Raw genomic sequence first — 24,859 nt, 5'->3', positions numbered from 1 at the left:
GACTCATGGTCTTAGTTCAGAGCATGGATAGGAGACTGTGGGCATGGACTTGATTCTGTGGTGCTGACTTTTCTTCACATTTCTGGGAAACAGAATTCACACTGCCTTGCCATCCTATCTTGTTCTTTATGGTTTCTGGGGAGATTGGTCTTCCTTTTATTTTTTTTCTTTCTTAATTTTAACTAAGTAATACATAAAATTATTTCTGAGGTTGCAAGTGGAAACTAAGTCTATCTATAGAGTTTCTTTATAAGGTGGACATTGGGAGGTGGAAATTGGGAGAGAGGGCATACACTGTGTTTTTAATTAAACTGAGTATTAATAGAAAAATGTCTCTACTGTTGGTGTAGACAGTGAGAGTGCTTTCCTAATGCTCACTACATTAAGAGGGGATGACCTTATGGATTTAGAAATCTTTCTGAAAAGACCTTAATGAATTTATTTATTTATTTTGTGGTGTAGGGAATTGAACACAGACCTCATGTGTGCTAGGCAGGTGCTCTACCACTAAGCTACATCCCCAGCCCAATCCTCACATATGGTTCGGGGGTGCTCAGGTGTTTGTGGCATGGTGTTCTTTGAACTCTTAACTTGAATTTTCCTTGCTCTTCTTACTGTGAGAAAGCCAGTCTTCAAACCATATTGGATTGGGCTAGTGTTACTTTAGGGAACCTTTTAATTTAGTATTGAGAGAGTTTTTAGCTTCTTTAAGGAAGATCTAAATCTTTGCATACAGTACAGTTTTGGGTTTTTTTTTTTTTTTTTTTGCTTCAGTAAGTTGTTGAGGCTGACTTCAAATTTGTAATCCTGTCTTGGCCTCCAGAGTCACTGGGAGTTACCCTTCTTGTCATGCCCTCCAGACACTGTGTCTGTTTCTATGTGACAGTACCATGCACTCCATAGGTTTACAGTGGTGTATTTGTTTTCCAAATGTTGAAGATTTTCAAAGAGAGATGTATGGAGTTGGTTTTCTTAAGTAGCTACTACTATGATTTTAAATGTGCTGGAATATTTCTGCTAATTACTCTTACACATAGTTGTTTATGTCCTTTGTTTCTATTCTTTCTTGGAAATCTTGCTATTTAAGACCACCATTTCCTTTAAAAAAAAAAATAGACAAAACAGAACTTGCTGTTGTCTGGAGGCGCAGGCATGGACTGAAGCCTCCACCTGGCAGGGCTTGCCGAGCTTGTGGCGTTGGCTGTCTCAGATCCCCTTCCTGAGGCCCCACTTCCCTGCACACTAGCTTGGTGTGCAGGGAGAAGCTGCTGCGTCTGTTGGCTGGGCTTTATTTACGGAAACAGCAGGGTTGAGATTGATTGCGTCGTGCAGAGACAGTGTGTGGATGAGGGAGGGTCACAGCACATGCTCAGTCCTGTCAGTGTGAGGGGAAGTTTCTGCGTTCTGCGTGGAGGCTTAGGTCATAGCACAAGCTCAGTGAAAGCTCTGTGAGGTCTCTCAGACTGCATGTGCCTCCATTTTGAGCAGTTAGAGTAGAAAAGGGCAGAGTTTTAGCGGTAAGAGAGGTGCAGGGATCAGCTAGACTCACCCGGGGCTCTGTTAGTCATGGAGGATCCCTTCGGCCCCTGCAGGTAGGCTCCCTTCCTCTGGCCTCCCTGGCCGGGTGATGGTTGGCTGCTCCTTCTCACTTCTGGAGATGTCTCTGAGTCATTCATCCTTCAGAGTCCTGTTCCCGGAGCCTTTGGTTAGCCCAGCTGGCCGTGGAGGTGGTGCTGCGACATGGAACAGCGGGAAAGGGTTCTACCCAGGGCTGCATTAAGCAGATGAGGAATGTGAAGCTTCTCGGGTCCCTCTGTCCCTGTCCTCCCCTCTTTCTCCTCACCTCTTCCTCCCTTGGCATGGTTTTAACCCGAGGCGCGCTGGGTGCTTGTTGCCGAGCTGTCTCTCTTCAAGCCCTGCAGAGCAAGCCTGCAGGCCCCCCGCCTTGCTGCGCCTGTGGCTGGCCCGGATCGCCTGGGCCAGAGAGCAGTTCTGTTTGGATGTTTTAGGAATGGTGGTAGGTGGGTAGCTATTGGTTGCTTTGAAGGTGGGTGGAACCTGTTTTGATTGAGAGCCTGTTTGCCAGAGCAAATTACAGTTCTTGTCATCTTTTTCTGAAATCTGACATAGGCAGGAGATAGTTGTGGATTATGGTGGCAACAGTTTCACCTTAAAATGGCTTTTTAAAAAGTGAAAGATTGTCACATCAGTTTGTACTGTGTTGTTCAGAAGGAAGCAAATCCTTCTTCCTTTTGGAGTTTAGGAAGATTTCTTCACAATTACCAGAAAACTGTATGCATTGACATTTGTGTTAGAAGTTGAGGTTCCATGTATTCTGTGTGCTTATTATTGTATGTTCATTTTAAATAAGATAATGTTTGTTGTGTGCATATGTATTTTGCTGTGTGACTGGTGAATTCTATAGAAGAGAAGTGAAAGGATAGTGGGTGCTGGAGAAGGCAGAGGTGTTAACAAGGTCACATTGGGTGCCCATGGCTTGACGGCCAACACTAGTCTTTCCTACCCAGGGAAAGCTATATTTTTTGTGCCTCCTGCTCACAGAGAAGGCTCAGGCAGATGGTTCTCTCCATGGTAAACTTAGGGAGCCAGTCAGAATAGGCAGATTTAGGACTAGTTGAATTTTACTCAAGCAGATTTTCAGCGATTTTGAATTATGTTAGTTGCTTCTTATTGCTTCTTCTCCTTTTTTTCCTGCTGATAGGTTTTGGAAAAGAAATTGAAGTGACATTAAGTTTTGTGTATTTGTGGGGATGGGTGAAAATATACAATAAAGAAAAATGTGAAAAATCCTCATAGGTAAGGGAAGAAATTTACTATATATTGATACAAAGGAGAAATGATTTGTAAGCTCTTAGTTGTATGATATGACCTTTGCATGATCAGCTTTAGTCAGAGAAAGCCCCTGAGTCTAGCAGAAGGTTTTAAACTAAGGCTTAACATGGTGAATTCTAGACACTTAAAATATTCCTGAGGTATATAATCTGTATTCTTATAGGTTAAATTTGGGGATTGTAAACTAAGGAGATGAATTAAAGAGGAATAATTTAGGTTGACATTTATTGTTGTCTTCAGATCTATTTTTCCATTCATGTGAGGGTTCTCTTCCCATTACGATCCTTTTTATTTGAACATTGCATTTGGAGGTTTGAGGCAGCTTCCCACTTTTTCCCATACCGTGAAACGTTGATTCTGGAACTTATCTTATTTACTCTATTTAGAAACATCTTTCCCCAGCTACTCAGGAAGCTGAGGCATGCGGATTGCAAATTCAAGTCCAGCCTCCCCAACTTAGCAAGAAGACACTGTTTCAAAATAAAAATGGGCTGGGGATGTAGCTCAGAACAAAAGTTCCCCTGGGTTCAATCCTGAGTACTGCTAAAAGGTAAAAAAGATATCTTTTGCACCGTTTGCTCTTCCTTTGCATTCTCTCTCTAAAAAATTTATCCTTTCTCTAGTCCAGAGAAACCAGACACTAGCACTTTCTGGTCATATACATGTGGAGTCCATGAAAGCCTACTGTTTCAGACTTGAAGAGAAGATTCAGTGTTGGAGTTGAGAATGCTGATTTTCTATTGCTGGGTCTTTAACTTAAACTTTCTTTACAATTTAGCTAATAAAATGTGAGCAGGAAGCTATACTCATAGATGACCAGCTCTGGCTCAGGTTCCTCCTGCTTGATGGATGGCTGACTAGGCCTGGCACATACCTGTGTTCATGGATCTTGTGTGCAGCTGCCCTTTTTGCTGGTAAAGACACAAAGTCACTGGCTCTGATCTATAGGTACCCTCTGTGGCTAAGAGGCAATTTTTTTTTTTTCTGTTTTTCCTTGTAAGTGAAGTAAGTTACCACAGTATTTCTTGTATTTCTGGCATGTTTTTTGCCGACCACTCATCTCTTGCTTCAGGGGTTCATTGCTTGTGTGGATGTGGCAGAGATGAAGGAACCAGCACATGGAAGTTACTGTCTTGGTCAGGGGTCTGTGTAAGCTGAACATTGAAAAGATGCTAGTCATTCCATTTTGGCTTATTGTTCCCTTCCTGAGATACTTCAGAGTGTCAGGAAATGTGGGAGAGTACAGAAGGTTGTTTCAGAAGGAATGTAGAAGTGCACTAAATTATTATCTTGTTAGCTTTTCATGTCATTTTGGTAGAATCTTGAATCAGAACCACAGTAGAGTTTTCTGCTTAAAATGTTCCTCCATCAGCACACATGGTGTGGTCACTGCTGGAAAGCTGGGACACACTTCGCTGAGTTTCCATGCCACTTCATTCCGAATCTCATAGCTCTCATAATTCCTCCACTCTCATCTCGTGGGCTAACTGATGAGTTAGAGGACTCTGAGGCACCCAAGACCTCACTTAGTTACTACGTCTGTGGTTCTCCAGTTCCTGATCCTTTTTCTTCTGAATTCATTTTTCCTTTTCATTTTAATTTTTGGTCATTAGTGAACCAAGCTATCTTTCCGTCAAAAGATATTTTTCCGAACACTATGAAACAAATGTCCTGACGGTTTGTAAGCGAGAAATACTATCTAAATACTAAAGGAATATTTGAAATGATGTGTATATTCATGAGTCTTCTCTTGGATGAGTACAGTCAATTGCTAATCATCTGAATTGAGCAATTTCAGATGTGGGCAATGGAGATATGTTTAAGATAAATCTGAAAACTCTTCATTTTGTATGCTCTGTGATACCTGAAGTCCAAAGTATAACAGTTCATTTTAATTCAGCTAGGATAATTAGAGATCATATCTATCAGAGGTCTTTGAACTACTTACATTTATTTGTGATGTTTTGATTCTCTTTCCCATTGGATTTGAAGTTTCTGAGGATTGTGTTTGTTCTTGCGGTCTTGGTTCCCAGTAGAGTGCCTGGCAAATAAGTCTTTGACATGTAAATAAGTTCATGAGTAAATGAGAAAAGGCTGATTGGGAGCCAGGTAGTACTGTTCTTTCTACTTTACACACAACACTGGACAAACTTTCTGATGCCTGTCAACCTGTGTTTTCTCATGGATCATATGGAAATAAATATTTCTCAGTTGTAAAGATGAAATGAAAATGAGAAGTGTTTGGCACGTAGTTGCTTAGTATGTTATTGTTATTCATTCAAAAGCCAAGTCTCTCTTGTATTTGTGATCACCTCCATAGTATTTTTATTGTTCATGGTCAACTGAGACAGTATTAGAAATTGTTTTAGGAATTAAGTAGTTAGTTATCAGTATTTTTTAACCACAATTTACTGGTCTACTTTCTTTCTTTCTTTTTTTTTTTTAAAGAGAGAGAGAGAGAGAATTTTTAATATTTATTTTTTAGTTCTCGGCGGACACAACATCTTTGTTGGTATGTGGTGCTGAGGATCGAACCCAGGCCGCACGCATGCCAGGCGAGCGCGCTACCGCTTGAGCCACATCCCCAGCCCCGGTCTACTTTCTTTTTATTCTTGATTATTTGTCTTTATATTTATTGAAATTTTGTTTTTAAAAGAAACTGTACTTTCATAGTTTTGTTACATTTGGTGTATCAGCGTGTTATGATTTTTTTCTTATGCTTTCTCCAGTATAAGTGTGTGTGTGTGTGTGTGTGTGTGTGTGTGTGTGTGTGAGAGAGAGAGAGAGAGAGAGAGAGAGAGAGAGAGAGAGAGAGAGGTGTGTGTTATACTTTTTATAGCATTTCAGAGTCTTCCCAGTGGGAACAAAAAGACCTTTAGACTTGTGTTGTAGACATGCTTACTTGGTCCAAAGTCTTTTTTTTCTGGGACACTCTATTCAGGTTTATAATGTAGTTTGATTTCAATGCACAGAAAGCTAGCAACATCTTTGGTCAGAAGATCAGCTTAATCTTCAAAGACTGCTGCTTTATAAATTGTTTTCAGTTGTGATGAGGTTTCTGCCTCCCTCCCTCCCTTCCTTCCTTTTTTTTAAGTTCATATACTAAAACTTGATACTTGTATGCATTCAGCTCTGCAGTCCTTAAGCCATTTTCATCTTTGCAGTAGGTGATTAAAAGAAAACCCTGAGGAGCCTGAGATAACCTGAGTTATATGTCATTGCCAAGTACTTGGAATATTTCTACAGAATGGCAGTGGTGGAGAAATAAGATAGATAAGAAAAGCAGACAATGGAGTAAGACTCTTAGAGCACTTTGTAAGATCTTTCTCACCTGTTAAAATTTTTAAAACCATTTTTCCCTGAAATTATTCAACACATTATTGTGTATGGAGGCTATTATCAGCTTATTATCAACATGGAAATTCTCATTATTCCTCAGCCAATGCCTAGTTTCTTAGTATAGCCTCTGAATTATATTTAGGAGGAGCCTGTGGGAGAGCTGCTTCTGTGTTCTGGAGTCCTCGTTTGAACTCAGTGTGACCTCTCAGAAAAGCACTCTCATTTCCTCAGGCCTTGGTTTCTTCTATAAAGATATTAGATTGAATTAGCTAGCCTCTCAGGAAACTTTTATATAAAGAGAAAATTCATTCATTCATTCATTCATTCATTCATTCATTCATTTTTATGTGGTGCTGAGGATTGAACCCAGTGCCTCACAAGTGCAAGGCAAGGGCTCTATTGTTGAGCTACATACAACCCCAGCTCTATGAGAGAAACTTCAGAATTTTGTGATTTCCAGGTTTGGGTAAGTTGACCTGTGTTGATCTTTGTAGTTGTGTATGAGTTAGAAACATTTATACTTTTCAGTTGTTGACTAATTATCTTTGATTTTTTTTTTTTTTTTTTGGTTGTTGTTGTTTTTGTTTTTGCTTTTGAATGAAGGCTGTTGTTCCTGCCAATTAGTTGATTTGTTTTTTAATTTTTTTTTTTTTTTTAGTTTTCAATGGACCTTTATTTTATTTATTTATATGCAGTGCTGAGAATTGAACCCAGTGCCTCACATATACTGGGCATGTGCTCTACCACTGAGCCACTACTCCAGCCCCCTGTCTGCCAGTTAGTCTATCAGTGCTATTTTCAGTTTAATTTTACTTGGAGGGCTAGTTTTGTGTCACAACAATTTGTCTTAATTTTTACAACAAATACCTTAGTTGCTATCTGTGACTGAGCAGTAGTAAATTTAGATTTTTGGAGTCTTTTGTTTATTCAAAATATCTTTAGAGAGAAGCATGGGCTCTTAAATATAGTAGTGAGCCAAAGCCAAGCTTGCTTTGTACCTTCATGATGCTTTTTGTCTGGAGGGCAACATAGCCATTGAAAGAAATAATTACACAAAATAGAGAATCAATGAATGTGGTATTTGTGGGAGGATAGAGAGAGGCGGTGCTCTGAGAACAGAATGGAGAGTTTAGCTCCCATTTTCGCTTATTACCAATGCCCAAAGCTACTCATAGCCATGACCTCTACACAGCAAGCACTGTGCCTAGTTCTTTCTGTAGGTTGTCTTTTATTTTTATAGCAACCTCACAGAGTCATTATGAAATTCATTTTATTGATGAGGGAACTCAAGGCTCAGAGAAATTGAATCATGTCCTCAAGATCATACTTAAACTATTCAGGAGGCTGAGGTAGGAAGACTGCAAGTTCAAGGCCAGTCTGGAGAATTTGAAGAGACCCTGTCTCAAGATAAAAATGAAAAGTTCTGGGGATGCAGCTCAGTGGTAGAGCACCTCTGGGCTCAATCCCCAGTACCACCACATACTCATGGAGCCAACAGAATCTTGGTACTGACAATTTAATCTGGTCAATTCATTTGATTCTGAAGTCTGTGCTCTTTTCTTGCACCTTAGTTTCTAGGCTCATATATAAACAGTTTTCAGCAGTGAGGTGCCAGTGTTATGGACTTTTTCTTTATCTTTTAATGAATGGTAATGTGTTGTAGAATAGAATACAAAATTTGGGTGGGTTTTAAAGATTTACATCAGACTTTAAAAGAAATTTCCTATAATCCTCATTTTCACCCCTGAAATAATTTTTTTCTCCTAAAAATAAGTGATTCTAATAAATTGCTTTTTTTTTTTTTTTTTTTTTAAATCTAGTGTATTTTGCTTTGGACCCACAGAATGTTTCTGTGGTCACTTTCTAAATGGGCTATTAAGTTGAGTTTCTAGTCTTATTTCTTTGGATGTCATGTCAGTCTTCCTGCTCAATGTAACATCCTATGGAAAAGATAAGAATTATTTACTATGTAATACTGAAGACCTGAAGGATAGGAACAGGGAAAATTGCCCAGTGGCCTCATTCACTATGTGATACCATTTACAGAACAGGAGTCTCTGACCTGTGACTTGTCAGTCCCAGTCCTTTGGGAATGGGCCACAGGGCACACTGCTGTCCTGTCCCTAGGTTTGGGGGTGGGGTCAGTTCTGGGTTACAGTGGGATGTCATGCCAACTGCCTGTGAAAAGGCCTCAGTTCTTTTAGCTCTTGCTCTTGATCATTCATGCCAGTGCTTTGCTTCTGTCTTGTCTTTGGAACCATTTGTCTCTCCTCTTCCCAGGAGATTCAAGACATTTTAGCATCTTAAGTGAGCACTCAGACTGTTGCCTCTGTGCACTTTTCCTCTCTTTGGTGATGAAGTGATGGCGTCAGGTTCCTTGGGCAAGCCTGGGTTTGGGCAGGCCCCTGTGTCTGGCTGTTAGCCTTCTCATCCCTTTGCAGAGAGCTGCTCCCTTTTTGATATTCAGTTGCAGGCTTTCCGTTCCTTTCTGTCCATTCCCTGTTTACTTCTTAGACTAAAACGTTTCCATGGTAACAGGTTACTTTTCAAAGGGAACATCTTGTCATTTTATTTAATCCACTGCAGCTGAAGAGGACTGAAATATTAAGTTGTAGTTGCTATGGATACTGCTTTGTTACATCAGTTTCTTTTGTATCAGATTTCATATACAATGAATTTCTATTTTTTTATACTCAAGAAATAAACACAATGACTTACCATTATTGTTGTAATTGGCTTCTGGGACTATTTTTTTTTTTTAACATATTCCAAAGTGAAGATTTGTAGACTAATGGAGGCTGAATCTCAGCTGTTTTGAAAAACATATATTATTTATATTAGCTACACAGAGGAAAGCCTCTATTGCTGGCAAGGATGGCGATAGTTCTTAATTCACTGTGTGTAGTCTGAGCCACAGTATAAGGATGTCTTTAAAATGATATCCCTGTGGCCAGGACCTTAGGAAACAGGGAAGGAGGGAGTGCGGACTTTGAGTCGCTCCTTGAATGTCATCACCCCAGAGCCATGGCACTCTTTCCCCCCACTCACCTCTCAGATGTCTCCAGGAGATTGGGGACAGAGTCTTTTTGTTACCAGCTTTCTTATATCTACTTTTTTCTGTGACTTTAAAAACCTAAAATTAAAACCTAAAATTTTTTGGATTCATAAGAACTTGCAATTTACTCAAGTAGAATACCGTATCATAGTGGGAAATTGACGATAGTACACAGTGAGTGTATACTTCTGTGCCAGCTTGTCACCCATGTGGCTTTGTGCAACAGCCACCATAGCCCTGACACTGCACACTTCCTAGCACACCTCCTCTCTAACCACTGGCTCTTCTTCATTAGCTCTATGATTTTTGTCATTTCAAGAATGTTGCACAAATCTGAGCCCTTAACTTTGATCTGTTTCTGTTTCAACATGATTTTCAATGTTTTTAAAGAAACTTTTTGATTATTTTGTAATAACATAGAATCAAAAATTGGGAAGTCTTTGGATTCTCATACTTTCATTTGTAATCATGTGGTTTGGTTTGATAACTTAATCAGTCGCCATGGGAGTATTATTGGGAGCTCTGATATAAGAGTCAATTAAAGTTAAGTTCAACTTGTTAGCCATGTGCTCTTGGACAGCTGTATAAGGCTTCAGTTTCTTCATCTGATTATAGTAACCTCTCTATTACAGGATCATCTGTGAGTAGATAGAAACTATCTACATATGTGCTTTTTTTTTTTTTTTTTTTTTTAAATTTAGTTCTGAGAACCAAGCCTGATGGTGCAGGCCTGTAATTCCAACAGTTTGGAAGGCTGAGACAGGAGGGACACAAGTTCTTGGCCAGCCTTCGCAACTTGGCAAGGCCTTAAGAACTTAGCAAGATCCTGTCTCAAAATGAAACCTCAGGAAGGATGGCGATGTGGCTGAGTGCTTACATGCCCCTGAGTTCATTCCCCAGTACAGCCCCCACCCCACCCCAAAAAAAGAAAAAGAAACTTTAGTTCTGGGGATTGAACTAAGGGCCTTGCGCTTGGTAGGCAAGCAATGTATTGCTGAGCTTCATTACCTGTCCCATATAAGGAAATTAGCTTGTGACACTTAGTACATAGTATAAGTGTTCAGTGTTTAAGTCTGTTGATTTGTTAGTGTGACAGTTAGTATTGTTATTATCTATGAAGTGGGGATATTGTCTTATAAGATTGTCATTGGAATAAGGAAATAATGTGTGTCTGGCATACAAAAGTATTTCCTGAGTGTTAGCTCCCTGTTTTAATTAGCTTTTTCACTACTATGACTAAAGGATCTGACCAGAACAACTACAGAGGAGGAAAAGTTTATTTGAGATCTCACGGTTTTCAAGGTCTTAGTCCATAAAAGGCCTGCTCCATTCCTTGAGGCTCAAGGTGAGGCTGAACATCATGGTGGGAGAGGGTAGCGGAGGAAAGCAGCTCACATCACCGTGATCTAGAAGCTGAGAGAGACTCCACTCTCCAGATATAAATATATACACCAAAGCTGCACCCTAATTCCCACCTCCTCTAGCCACAACCTACCACTCAGTTAATCCCTTTTGGGGGATTAATTCACTGATTGGGTTAAGACTCTCTCAACCCAATCATTTTGTGAGCTTTTGGGGGACATCTCACATCCAAACCATAACACTTATCTTTTTTTTTAATGCTTGTGTTCATCATATAAATATAATGCACCTGGATTTGGGATGGTTATACGTAAAGACCTTGAGGCAGGGGGAAAGGTGTGTGTGCTGTGGGTGTCCTGCATCATCCTGGAGTCTGACTCACCTCTTTGTCCAGTAGTACCGTTTCTCTGTCGTGACTGGAATGAACATTCTTTTGGTCTGGATTTTCCTCCTTATGTTGATGGCCAGCCAGGCATAGATAGCCCTGCCCCCCTGTGCTGGTCGTGCAGCTTTGTACATCCATGCAGAATTGCTTCAGCAGTTTTGTTGCTTTGAATACAGAATAGAATGAGATCTGGATTTCTAGAATAACAATACTCATGCTTATGGTAACATCAAAACATAAATAATGCCTAGAAATGGGAGAATGCCATAGAGCACATTCAGCAGGTAGTAAGTGCCTAGATGTTAGCCACTCTTCTTTATGATGGAGGAATAAACCTGGCACTTTGTAGATTAGTGGGCCTTTTGAATTTTAGCCTCAGTCATAATCAGTGCTTCCCAAAGTATGGTTTTTGGACCTCCTTATTCATTCATTCATTTATTTTTAGCCCTTTTTATTTTTCATTTTGAGATAGGGTCTTGCTAAGTTTCTGAGGCTTGCTTTAAACTTGTGACCCACACCTGATGAATATTAATTTTTATCAAAATTCCCATCCTTGACTTCCTGTCTCTTCAGTACCCTCCAGGGAAATGGAAGGGGGTGTAAATGTGTTCTGCTACAGACTAAAGGCTGATAGTTGTTTTGAGGAAGCTCTTGTGTGATTTGAGTCAGAAGCTGAACATTGTTTTCATGGAACCCATTTCTGTTTGAAAGAACCCTGACAAACTGTGGTCATTTAGACTTGTGGATTTGGTGGGGATTTACTTTGTTGTTTGAAGGAAGACAACTGGCTGGGCGTGGTGCTGCACGCCTGAAATCCCAGTGGCTCCAGAGGCTGAGGCAGGAAGATCCAGAGTTCAAAGCCAGCCTCCACAAAAGTGAGGCACTAAACAATTTAGTGAGACTCTGTCTGTAAATAAAATACAAATTAGGGCTGGGGGTGTTCCTCAGTGGTCCAGTGCCCGAGTTCAGGGTTGGGGGTCCCCAACTTCTGCTACCCCAAAAAAGAAAGAAAAAGAAAACAACTGATAATGTTTCCCAGTGCTAAGATTTGAACTTTGAAGTAAAAATTAGAAATTTTAAAAATCTGCTGTGATCACCATGAGCCTCACATTTTCTTTGTGCTTTAAAGGCTTTTCTTAGGACATGGATGGTGATATTAATTAATGTAATTTTAAAAAAATATTATATAATGAACTGTCAATATATGGAAGGTCTATAAAACTCAGTGAAGCAATATTTTCTATATAACAATTCATGACATTGAAAAATCATGTTTGAGTTAGAAGATCCATTTAGAGGGCAAAAGAGACCTTGGATTTATCAAAAAATTATTAAGGTTTTATTAACTGATTGATTACAGCACTGGGGATTGAACCCAGGGGTGCTCTACCACTGAGCTGTAGCCACATCCTTTTTTATTTTTTATGTTGAAACAGGGTCTTACTAAATTGCTGAGGCTAGCCTCTAATGTTGTAATACTCCTGCCTTCCTGAGTAGCTGGGATTATAGACATGTGCCACCACATCTGGCTTCTGTTATTAAGTTTTTAGAATCACATTGTACATAGGCCTTTAAGAAAATCTCTTGTTGAATTTTGGTGTAATGTCAAAAATTTGTCAAGGTAGATTCTTCCCTTCTTCAGTTCAATAGCTGTATGGGGTTGGCTTTTCTTTATATGCTTTAGATAAAACAATTTACTTGCTCAAATTGAAGGAAAAAAAGTGAATCCTGCTTTCCTGGGAAGTCAGTAACAGGATTTGCAACATTGTAAAACAATGCTTATGTTTTTGCTATTTTTTAAGTACAGTTACTTTTCGTAAATATGTATTATTCTTGTTACTGTTTAATTGGATTTTTTATTAACAAATAAATATTTGTAATTTCTCAAAAAACTTAAGTCCTTGGTATACTTGGTAATTTAATGAGTGTAAAATAGTCCTCACATCAAAATGTTAAAGAATTGCTGTGTTAGTATGTAAGAAAATGTAGTGAGTTCATCATAATGATGATTAAGAATATTTCCTGCAAGCCAGGCATAGTGACGTGCCTGTAATCCCGATGGCTAGAGAGGCTGAGGGAGGAGGATCACAAATTCAAAACTAGCCTCAACAACTTAGTGAGATTCTGTCTTAAAACATATAAAAGAAGGTGGGGGCCTGGGGGCTGTGGCTCAGTGGTTAACTGCCACTGGGTTCAATCCCTGGTACCAAAAAGAAGACAATAAAAGAATATTTCCTACAGGCTGTTGCTATTATGTTTAAGTATTACTTTCTGATGTAATTTTATAGTTTAGTGGTCTAGAAATGTTCATGAAGCCAAGGAACTTTTATTTTGTTCTAAGAGGATAAATAGTAGCAGGCAGGTAATTTACCACACTGTGAGGACACAAAGTATGAATTTAATCTCAGCACTTATCTCTAGAAGTTAATAGTCTCATAGTGGGTGGAGTTAGGAATGCCCAAATTAAAGCATCCCTCCCTCCTCTTCGAGGCCTCCTACAGTAAAGCAGGACCCTGCCATGGAGCCTTCCCCTGTCCCCAGGAATAGCAGTTTCTAACAAGCATGAACTGCAAGGGTTCTGTGCATTCAGCTTTCTCTAATGGGATGTGTTGCTTTCTGCCTTTTAATAACTTTGGCCTAAGAAATATTTCAACATTTATTCTGTATTCTGTAGTCCCTGGTTACAGTAGGGCATGCCAATGTCCACTCTTCAGATTCTAATCATGTTTGCAAATAAAATTGTTATATCCTCTGCTATAAAACTTTCTAATTCCTGCACATACCTAGTAAACAATCTACCTTCCAGCTTCTTTTTTTTTTTTTTTTTTTTCTTCCAGCATGCCTATCTTCTAAAGAAAGGAAGGTGGCTGGTGTAACAAAGTCAGCCCTTGGTACAGGTTCTTCTCCCACTGTGGGATCTTCCTCTTGGCCTGCCACTTGGCCAGGAACTCTTGAGAATTTGCCACTTTAGAGATTGTTTCTACTTAATGTCTAATTTTCATAACAATCTTTAGTGTTTTTGTACTGTTGCTCCTGAAATGTCTTATGTTTGTAATTAGAGGGTTTGGGCCTGTTCTGGTCTTTGGGGGATGGGTACTACTTCCCCAGCTGACTGGACTATGTGATTCAGGACTGGTCCACATGTCTTCCTCTCTTTGTTTCTTTCTTCTCTTCCTTTGTCATGTCTGCTGCCAAAACAAAGCTCTTCATGAAAAAAAATTATTGAGTTAAAAGAAGAGAGTACTGGACCCAAGGACCCTAAAGGAAATAGTGGTTTTCCAAAATTCATTTTGATAAGTTAAAACAATGGGGATGAGTATCATATCCATGGGGGGAAAACAAGGGACTGGGCTCTTTCTTGGGTTCTTTGTAGAATTGTGTTTTTCAGACCAGTTCAGGGCAGCAAGTAAGAACAAGCAGTTTTCACTCTTTAAAAAGCCTTTTCTTTCATTCTGCTGAAAATTCAGTGGCTCTTATAAAAACAGAGCCTTGTCACTGGCATGGAAAGGGATTTCCTGAGATAGGCCACAGATAGTCGTGATTGCAGGTTGCAGGTTCCAGAGAGCTCTGGGAGGGCAGGATTTCCTTATCTACCAGTATACACACAGTCAGTGCCCTGTGTAAAGCCTGGGACAAAAAAGATACCAGTAAATACTTTATAAAGAGCTGGGCACAGTGGCACACACTGGTAAGCCTGCTACTCGGGAGGCCAAGGCTGGAGGATCACAAGTTAGAGACCAGCTTCAGCAGTTTACCAAAACCCTATCTCAAAATAAATAACATAAGGACTAGGGGGTGTAGCTTAGTGGTAGCACCCCTGGGTTCAATCCTCAGCACTCTAAACAATAAAGACAAAAACCAAATACTGTGTGAAAGAATGGAAAGAAGAAGACATCTGCATGCTGTGTGAAGAGGTGACATGGGGCTAAATGGGCAGAAGATAAATGAATGCTTTACTGAAGTAGCAGCCTTTTAAAAGCCCAGATGGTTTGGATTGGAGCAGTGGGGGAGAGGGTCACAAGGGTAGTGAGAGTGGCCAAGGTTAAAGGGAGCTGTGCTCTTACCATCTTCACCTGTTGGGCTCAGTCCCTCATTTCTTTTTCTTCTTTGCTCAAATCTCACTTTATGAATAATGCTTTTTCTGACTTTTCTTTGTACAGGAGTATAAAAATATTTTATCTTTTGCCATCTATTTAATTTGTTGGTACTTATTGCCTGATCTATGCTTTGCTTTTCTCTAATTAGAATATAAGTTCCAAAAACATATTGATACTGTTTTATAATTTGCTTTATCCCCAATATCCAGGACAAATCCTGACTTATGGTAGGTATTAAACAAATAATTACTGAATAAGTGAATAACCAAATGATCCAGGGCATGTTGTAGGAACTATCAGTTATCTCATTTGTGTTCCTTGAAGTTTGTGGTAGGGCACCCAGAAGAAATGTTTGCCCATAGGAATGTCTGTGTATGAGACATGAGATAATGACAGTTCAGAAAGATACTCAGGTCGGGAAGCTGCAGCAATCAGGTCTTGGGAAGGAAAAGGAGTTAGAGATGTGGGGTGGGAGGTGCATGTAGGGGCAACATTAGAAATACTGGGAAAGTGAATTCCTCAAGTTATTCCTCATTTATTTGAAGTAAATTACTTTCCTTGAAAGATATGTGAATGTTTATGTCAAAATGCCATTGTGTATATCTAATCTAATCTATTATTTTCATGACAGGAGGCTGAACAGTACACAAGGGGAGATTCGTGTTGGACCCAGCCATCAGGTAAAATACATTTTAGTAGCTTCTTTTAGAAGGTTTTTAGTCCTTACATTTTTGCTAGAACTTTGTTTTTTGAGCAGTGATCAAACTGCTATGTGGGATTTTATTCAAATACAGAAGTTTTCTTTTCAGATCCTCACCTACTTTTTAAAAAAAATGTGATAAAATATACATAATAGGAGATTTACCATCTTAACCATTTTTGTTAAAATTTTATTTTTTAGTTGTAAATGGACACAATATCTTTATTTTTATGTGGTGCTGAGGATCAAACCTAGTGCCTCCCATGTGTGAGACAAGTGCTCTACCACTGAGCTATAGACTCAGCCCTCTTAACCATTTTTTAAGTGTGCAGTTTAGCAACATTAAGTACATTATTGTTGGCAGCCACACCACTATCCATCTCCAGAACTCTTCACCTTGCAAAACTGAAACTCTAGGCCCATTTTGCAGTAAATCCCTGTTCCTCTCTCACCCATGTCCCTGGCAGCTGCTCCTCGACTTCCTGTCTCTGTGTGTTTGACCACTCTGCCTGGTAGAAGCAGAGTTGTATAATGCTTGTCTTTTTTTGACTGACTTATTTCACTTAGCACAATGTTCTGGAGGCTCATCCATGTTGTAACATGTAACCAAATTTCTTTTCTTTTAAGGCTGAATAATACATTGTATGTGCATATCACAATTTGTTTATACATTCTTCCATTGATGAACATTTGATTACCACATACAATTACATAAAAAGATTTTGTGGGGATTGACCATGAGCCTTAGGCATGGTAGGCCAACACCCTATTACTGAGCCACATTCCTCCTCATCCCCCTGAAAAGGGTTTTTTCAACACCTTTTTCTGCAGATAAGTCAGGATGGGTAGTTCTTTTCAGTTGGCAGCTTATTGTGTTGTGAACTCTGCCACTCGAGTCTTATATAGTTCACTGAGACTCTTCCGCTTTCAACCCTAATATCAAGTAGGGTGCTCTGACAGGCAGGATTCTGGCTCATGGATCAGCATGTCCTGGGCAATGCAGATGTGGGCTCTATTGGGCTTCCCTGCAGTTCTCATAGTGTTTGTTGGGTCCTCAGGCTGGTAACTGTGTGTACTGATTCTGAGATGCACTCTTTTCCTTCACATTTTAGCTCTGCTTTTGGACTTCATTGTACACTGGATTGTGTGATTGTAGTTTCATGCTGCATTTGTCCTTTCTCTAGCACGTAAAATAATAGTCATTCTTAGCATAAATGAAACACAGCAAATTCTAAGAGGAAGAAAGGGGCTTTCTTCTTTTCCCTTAGGAGCAAGGACAGTTTCTTCAGAATGGCCTGCCTCTCATTGCTGTGGATTTGGTCATGTGCTTCTTTCTAAAGCAGGAGGAAATGGGAATGCCATGGTTATGGCTTAATTGAAGTAATGTTGGGGAGCCAGCCCATCAAATTTAGGGAAGGGAGATACAGGCAGAGGGTATAGAGATTTCAAGTGTCTCCTGCTTTATTTTTTGGTTTTGATTTTGAGCATTTTTTTTTTTTTTGGTATGCCATTCACATTTTTTATAAGAATCCAGTTCAAGGGTATAATGAGAAATTTTAAAACCCAGACACAGAAACTATTGGGGCATATAAGTTTTAGAAGACATTTCTCATCCTTGAACTGGGATAATAACTGAGAGGGCAAAAAAGAAGCTGCAGGAGGACACTTTGATAATGACTGCCTGTTCAGGTGACTGGGGACCCAGTACTTGACTGGCTGTACTCAGTGACCTCCCTGTCTTTGCTTTCTCGTGCATTCTCTCCCACTATGTATTGCCAGCACTGAGACATCTCTGTAGTAGAATTATTTTATAGACTTCTTGCTATAACAGAAAAAGTGATTTCTAAGTAAAAGATAGTGAGCTCTTACAAAAGAAGCAAATTTACTATAATGGAGTTTATTTTTTATACTTCATTTAAAATCAGATGTTTATTTTATATCAGATCTTTTTGTAAACATTTATTTATTTTAGTTGTAGATGGACACAATACTTTTATTTTATTTGTTTATTTTTATGTGGTGCTGAGGATTGAACCCTGGACCTAGGTGAGCACTCTACTGCTGAGCCACAACCCCAGCCTTTATATCAGATCTTAAATACATTATATATGATTTTTAAAAATATCTTTATTTTATTTATTGTTATGTGATGCTGAGGATCGAACCCAGTGCCTCACATTGCTAGGTGAGTGCTCTACCGCTAAGCCACAACCCTGGCCCGTATTCTATATGCTTTATTTTCAGGAAACACCAATATAACAGGACACTTAGGAATTGGTGACCTTTACCTTCTTAAAATTTTTTACTTTTTAAAATATATTAACAGATATAAAAGCAGAGGAAAAATAGTACAATGAAGCCCTACTGTCAGTACTTGGGACTCAGACTACGTCCTAGTCAGACTTCTTTTGTTTATTCTCACACCTTTTTCCTACCAGTATTTTGAAATGAATCACACACAAATATAATATCTTAATTATTGATGTTCCAAAGAGAAGGGCTCTTTTAAAAGACAAATCAGAATATATTACACAAATAAAAATGATCAGTTTCTTAAAATGCAGGTGTCTACTGGATCCAGGTGTCCCTGTTTGTCTTTTTTCTTTCTTTCTTTCTTTTTTTTTTTTTGTAGTTCAAATTAGAAACTAAGTAAGAGCCATTTGCTTTAATTGCAATTGATTGATATGTCTCTTGAATCTCTTTTTAATCCACAGGGTTCTCCCTCCCATCCCCTTTCTCAAGGTGTATGTTGGAAAAACTATAGGTTTTCTATATGATGTCTGACAGTCTAGATTTGACTCATTGTTTTTGTACCATTTAACTTTTTCCTTTGTCTTTTGCAATTCTTGATAATTAGCAGTTGAATCTAGAGATTTAATCACATTCTAGTTTAGTACCTGCCTTCTGCACGAATACATCATGAATAGTGAAAAGTATTTCTACCAGGAGGCTGTTGATTATTTCTTAGATCCATTATTTTATTAGGGACTTTCAAAATGGTGATCATCTAATTCTGTCTATTCATTTATTTGCTAACTAAACAAAACTTCCTCCTTATCAACTGCTTGATTCCTTCCCTTGTCCCAGTTTTCAAAATACAGAGTTGACTTTATATCATCTTCAGAGGTTACCAGTGGATTTAAAATTAGTTATCTTTTTAAAAAATATTTTCCCTTAGTTGTTGATAGATCTTTATTGTATTTATTTATACGTTGTGCTGAGAATCTAACCCAGTTCCTCACACATGCAAGGCAAGTGCGCTACCGCTGAGCTACAGTCCCAGCCCCCAAATTAGTTATCTTTAATCAGTTATTTTTGATGATTAAATGATCCATTTTGAGCCTACTGGAGCTTCTTCCTGCCACTGGTGTTCTTTGGACTTGATCCTGGTGGTTTTGGGATGAGTCTTTTTTATTTGGTTGTGAAATAATTTTAATGCCTGATCCGAACATTTCCTTTTCTGGTTTTGGAGTTATACTTTTTTGAATGGAGCCCTTGTTTGTTATAATGGAAAATGGTATTTTTAGGCTGGTTCATTTTAAGGCTGGTTACTATTTCTAGGCCTGATTTCAGTAGACAGAGCTAGAAAATATGCTTTTTTTATTTGTTTGTTTTCCCTTTCTTTTTAGAAATAAAATATTGTGTATTCATATTGATGTTTCTAATTCAAATCCAGAATTTATATTATAAAGTATTGTATATGTTGCGGGTGTGTGTGTGTGTGTGTGTGTGTGTGTGTGTGTGTATTTCTGGATTTGAATTAGAAACATCAATATGAATACATAACGTGTTTTATTTTATGTGTGTGTGTGTGTGTGTATAAATTCTGTTGTTCTTCGATCTATATCTGTATCTTTCTCCTGTGCCTTAAATCCCATTTTTAATGCCAAAGACATAATTATTTGCTATTTTCCCAGCATGTATAATATATATGTAGTATGAATAGCTCAGAATAGTAATGTTCCCACTGCTACAACAATATTGAACAGTTTTGTTTGATTTTTGTACTGGCAAGAGAACTAGAAAGAGGTTTGTTTGTTATTTGTTTGGTACTAGTGATTAAACCAAGGGCCTTTCATATGCAAAGCGCATGACTTTTCACCGAGCTGTACCATTAGCCCCTTACAATCAGTGTACTGTTAAATTTTGTTTTGCCCTTATAGAATATATCCCACTAGTGCTGTATAGGCAAATCAACTTGAAGTAGATTTTAGAGTGGAAATAAATCAATACACAGTTATTGTTACTCCTTTCTTCTTCTTCATTTTTTTTTTTTTTTTTTTTTTGCAGTCCTGTGGTTTGAACCCACGTCCTTGCACGTGCTAGGCAAGTGCTATACCAGAGTTACAACCCAGTCCTTTTTAAATTTTATTTTGAGACAGGGTCTTGCTATGTTGCCTAGGCTGTTCTTGAACTTGCCATCCTCCTGCCACAGCCTCTGGGATTATAGGCATGACCACCATGTTGGGCTGAGATTGTTATTCTGGAAATTTCTTATTTTTATGTATTTATTTAGGTAAATGATAGCATGATATGCACACGTTTTTTTCCCCTTCTTTTTTTCTTTCAGCATTACATCCTGTTGTTTCCTCCATAGCAACATCTAGAGCTCCTTTTCCTTCCCTCTGCCATTTTGTAGACCTCTGAGTGGATAGAACAGTTCATTCTTCCAGTCCCTGTTGATGGTTATTTGTGCTACTTAAGTCATCTGTTGTTATAACTGGTGCTGTAGTGAATAGCCTCTGCATATTGACTTTTGTATATTTGCCATTGTGTCTTTGCATCTGTTCTCAAAAGTTGGGTAGCTGGCCTGGAGGGCAAGCAAATGGGTAATATTGATTCTCCTCTGTCATTACTGAGATAGATGAGCAACGGGGTATCCTTGTTACTAATTTGCATTTCTCTTCTCAGCAAGGCTGACCATTTCCTATGATTTAAACCATTGCTAGGGCTAGGGTTGTGGCTCAGTGGTAGAACACTTGCCTCATGTGTGAGGCACTGGGTTCCACCCTCAGCACCACATAAAAATAAGTAAATAAATAAAAGTATTGTCCATCTACAACTAAAAATATTTAATTTTTTTTCTATTTTTTTCCTGCTTACTATCTAGTTATATTTCTAATGCATTTCTCTTAGGGGAATTGGTCCTGCTCCCCAACAATAAGACTTTTAATTTAACAAATAGCCATTGGGGAGCTACATGCCAAGTTCTATCCTTGGTGCTGGGGAAGCAGAGCTCAGTAGTCATGTTGAAGACCTTTTGATACCAGTATTTATTGTGTTTTAGTATTATTTTAATATTTTCGCTAAGTGTTAAACAGAAATAGTATGGCACACAGTGGAATATTATAAATGTCAATACTGTGTCAAACAAGAGTATCCTTATTTAGAGAGAGTCAGCGCTTCACCCACATTTGTGGACATTGAAGAGTGCAAACAAGGCAGAGGTCACAGCCTCACCCGAGAGCCATGTGGCCTACTGGTGTTGTTTTTTGCCACACAGTTGTTTTAAAAACATTTGAAACCATGAGTTTCCACATACAAGTGAAGATTCTGGAGTTTGGAAGAAAGTGGAGGGTGTCCAAATATTGGTTCCTGTCCCTGCATGGAACAGTTTCTGGATAGGACAGCTCTGTTTCCTGCATTCATCTCACCATGGCACACTTTACTTCTCGGTGCAGAACACCTGTGTGACACTGTCCTACTTCACTGTGAAGCACTTGCAACATGGCTAGTGCAAACAGGGGTGTACATTGTTTTGTTTAATGTGGCTAGTAGACTATTTAAAATTAAATATATTGTTCTCATTGCTGTTGGACAGTACTGTTGCCTCCTTCATTTGCTTAGGTTTTTTTTTTGTATGCAGTCTGTGTACACCAGAGCTTCTTAACTTTAACTCTTAATTTAAAATATCAGACTCACATGCCCAGGTTCACCATTTGCTGAGTTAAGAACGTGTATGTCTTACAAACATTTAACTTCTCGCAGGTCTCTGATGGTCATGTACAGTCACAAAAACCTGCTTACTTTTGTTCTGCCCCAACAGGGAGAGGATGAGAAAGTGGCTGAGGTATTTTAATTTGACAACTTAGAATATTGGTTGTTGAACACTGTTGTTAAATATTTCATATGTTTTTGAGGTTTACCTTCAGTATAGTGAAGTGTTCTTAAGTATACTGTTCCATTAATGCTGATGATTCGTATCAAGTACAGGACATTTCTGTTATGCCAGAAAGTTCTTTTTTTCTTTTCCACAAGCACCCTACCCCCCTCCCCACCCGACCCCCACTCTGTTTCTGTCATCGTGGGTCCATTTTACAATGCTAATTAATTAATTAATTAATTTTGGTGCCAGGGATTGAACTCCGGGGCACTTGACCACTGAGCCACATCCCCAGCTCTGTTTTGTATTTTATTTAGAGACAGAGTCTCTCTCAGTTGCTTAGCACCTCGTTAAATTGATGAGGCTGCCTCCTGAGTTGCAGGGATTACAGGCATACATCACCTTTCCCAGCCTACTATGTTGATTTTTAATGTTAGCCTTAATACTTCATAGTTTTCTCATGGCTAGTGCAAACAGGGGTGTACATTGTTTTGTTTAATGTGGTCAACCATATATTGTTGACCAGTGTTGCTACTAACTCTCTCATTAGTCGCATTAATCTAATAGGTTTTTCAGCAAATATCCTCAAATGAGTTTTCACTATTTGCATATATCTTTGAAGACTTGTTATGTTGGAAATGAATGTGTGTTTCACTTCTTTATCACATAGCTGTTATCTCCTACAACATTTTATGTTTTGTTTTTTACTTATCTACACATGTCCATTTCTGTTTCTCTTTGGATTGTGTTGGTACAGGTTTACTTTGACAGTGTTTGCTGCTTCCTAAACAGAGATTAAGCAGTCTTTCATAATATGTTTTGTGGTGAAATGGTCCTGACGTGGTGTAGGCCACTTTAAATGAGTCGTGGTTTTGCTGTTACTTTTCTGTTGCGTGAAGAAAGAGTCTCAGTAAACCACTGCATCCGTCCCAGGGACTGCCTACTGAAACAGCTCTTTCTAGTACATGCCTCAGTTGTGACCTCTTCATCCCTGTCTTGCAGGCCAAACTTCCAGAGTTGCAGCCATTTCCTTCTCCAGATGGTGATACTGTGACCCAACATGAGGAACTGGTCTGGATGCCTGGTGTTAATGACTGTGACCTCCTTATGTACTTGAGAGCAGCAAGGTAATAGGAATCTGCCCCCTCCTGCTTTCTGAATTAGGACATGTGAATTGATTAGAAGGGAACAAACTCTCCTTTCCCTGAAATTTTATTTATATATTGGGCATTCTCTAACTTTAAGTTTTAAGCCCTCTATAATCAGGGTTCTGATCTTACCAGAGAAAAATAGTTTACCCTATTACTATTCTTCTTACTTGGTTTTGTTCCACATCAGGTTTTGAGCTCTTCAGAAGGAAAACATTTTTTAAAAAATATTTATTTATTTTTTAGGTGTAGATGGACACAAAACAATGCCTTTTATTTTTATGTGGTACTGAGGATCAACCCGGGTCCCGCCTGTGCTAGGGGAGCGCTCTACCGCTGAGCCACAATCCCAGCCCCAGAAAAACATTTTTAAGCCCTACATATAATCATCACCCACCACCCCTGGTTCCAGTTGAGTAATTTGACAATTCCATTTCAGATTTCATGTTCTCTCTACTTTGTAGTTGTTCATTAATGCCAGACCTGAACCTGAGATTTTTGTGGCTTATCTACATGAAACATTTACCTGTGGTTCTATAGAACTTGATAACATAAAAATTGCAGAAGGGCAGTTTAAATCCATTCTTAGTACATAACAGGCAGAGAGCCTTCCATTGTCTGCACTAAGTTCTGAGACACTGCAGTGTTGCCAGTGAGTAGTACTAGAAAGCACAGCTCCAGGTTCCTGAATTTTGCTTCAGATACTTCTAGAAGTACTTCAGATACTTCAGCAGTGCTAGGCATGGTGTTCCAAGGTAGAGATAAAAATGTGTAAATGGAGTAAATGACTACTAAGAGTTTTTTAATCTCTCAACTTCTCACTTTTAATAGGAATTAATTTTGCATGCCTTCTCAAGTCTTTTTTTTTAATTGTACATATGGAGACTTTGCTTTCAAAAGATTTTAACCAAATCATGTTATATGCATATATAATTGTACCAAAGGAAGTCTCACCTTTATGTATATATAGCAAATGTCAATTAAAAATAAATAAAGCGGGGCATGGTGGAGCATGCCTGTAATCCCAGACTTGGGAGGCAGAGGCAGGTGGATCACAAGTTCAAGACCAGCCTCAGCAACTTAGTAAGACTGTATCTCAAAATAAAATAAAAAGGACCAAGGATGTGGCTCAGTGGTTAAGTACCCCTGGGTTCAACTCCGGGTACCAGAACAAACAAACAAGCAAGCAAGCAAATCAAGGAGTGAAAGGAAGATCCCTAGAGGAGGGGAGAGAAAGTGGCAGGGGGGAATGGTAATTATAGTCAAATTCCTTGCATGTATGATTTTGTCAAAATGATTCCAACTCCTGTGTTTAATGGTCTAGTAAAAAAAAAAGATTGTAATGTTGTGGGGTATTATGACAAATAGATTATTCATGTGTTCAGATCTGAAATCTTAGTACTATTAAAGCTGGGGAAGAAACAACAAATGAATCCAACTCAAAGTAACATTTCTGTTGCTGGGTTGCTGGGGGAGTTAAGGGTTATAACAGGCATGTTAGGTAGGTTATCATGCATGTGATAGTGGAATTTGGAGGGGCTGAACATGAGCCCTGAAGATCTCTGTGGTGTTGCTATGTGCTGATGAAGCAAAGAATTTCCTTTCTTCCCAAGGAGCATGGCTGCATTTGCAGGGATGTGTGATGGAGGTTCCACTGAGGATGGCTGTGTTGCAGCATCTCGCGATGATACCACCCTGAATGCCCTGAACACTGTAAGTCTTTGAAGTCATCCTGGGCAGAAAGTTCTTTCCCCCTGTGCTAGCTGTAGGGAGAATGTGATGACCATGGAGTGTGAAGAAGCTAGTCATTCCAGAAG

At 39.0% G+C, this 24,859-nt stretch overlaps 1 protein-coding gene and 1 long non-coding RNA gene across 8 annotated transcripts in view; one reads left to right on the top strand and one right to left on the bottom strand.

Annotated features, from left to right (window-relative positions):
- Positions 1–24,859, top strand: part of Rere (arginine-glutamic acid dipeptide repeats) — a 407,183-nt gene that overhangs the window by 252,785 nt on the left and 129,539 nt on the right. For 4 of the 7 annotated variants that reach the window (XM_078025199.1, XM_078025197.1, XM_078025195.1 and 1 more), the window contains 4 exons: positions 15,301–15,318; positions 15,723–15,771; positions 22,897–23,021; positions 24,656–24,755. In XM_078025199.1, coding sequence (XP_077881325.1) covers positions 15,301–15,318; positions 15,723–15,771; positions 22,897–23,021; positions 24,656–24,755 — 292 coding nt within the window. Of the gene's footprint in view, positions 1–1,341; positions 1,593–15,300; positions 15,319–15,722; positions 15,772–22,896; positions 23,022–24,655; positions 24,756–24,859 lie in introns of those variants that run through there. The other 3 variants (XM_078025198.1, XM_078025196.1, XM_013362610.4) reach the window with 2 other exon arrangements.
- On the bottom strand, positions 742–2,006 carry LOC120890613 (uncharacterized). Its single transcript, XR_005734921.2, has 2 exons — positions 1,844–2,006; positions 742–1,733 (listed from the first exon to the last, which is right to left on the bottom strand). It is a non-coding gene; the product is annotated as an uncharacterized LOC120890613 (long non-coding RNA).

Source organism: Ictidomys tridecemlineatus, chromosome 11 (assembly GCF_052094955.1).
Source record: "Ictidomys tridecemlineatus isolate mIctTri1 chromosome 11, mIctTri1.hap1, whole genome shotgun sequence".
In the NCBI taxonomy this organism is placed as follows: Eukaryota; Metazoa; Chordata; class Mammalia; order Rodentia; family Sciuridae; genus Ictidomys; species Ictidomys tridecemlineatus.
Note: the sequence above shows the minus strand (reverse complement) of the source record. Positions and strands in the feature narration are given on the sequence as shown.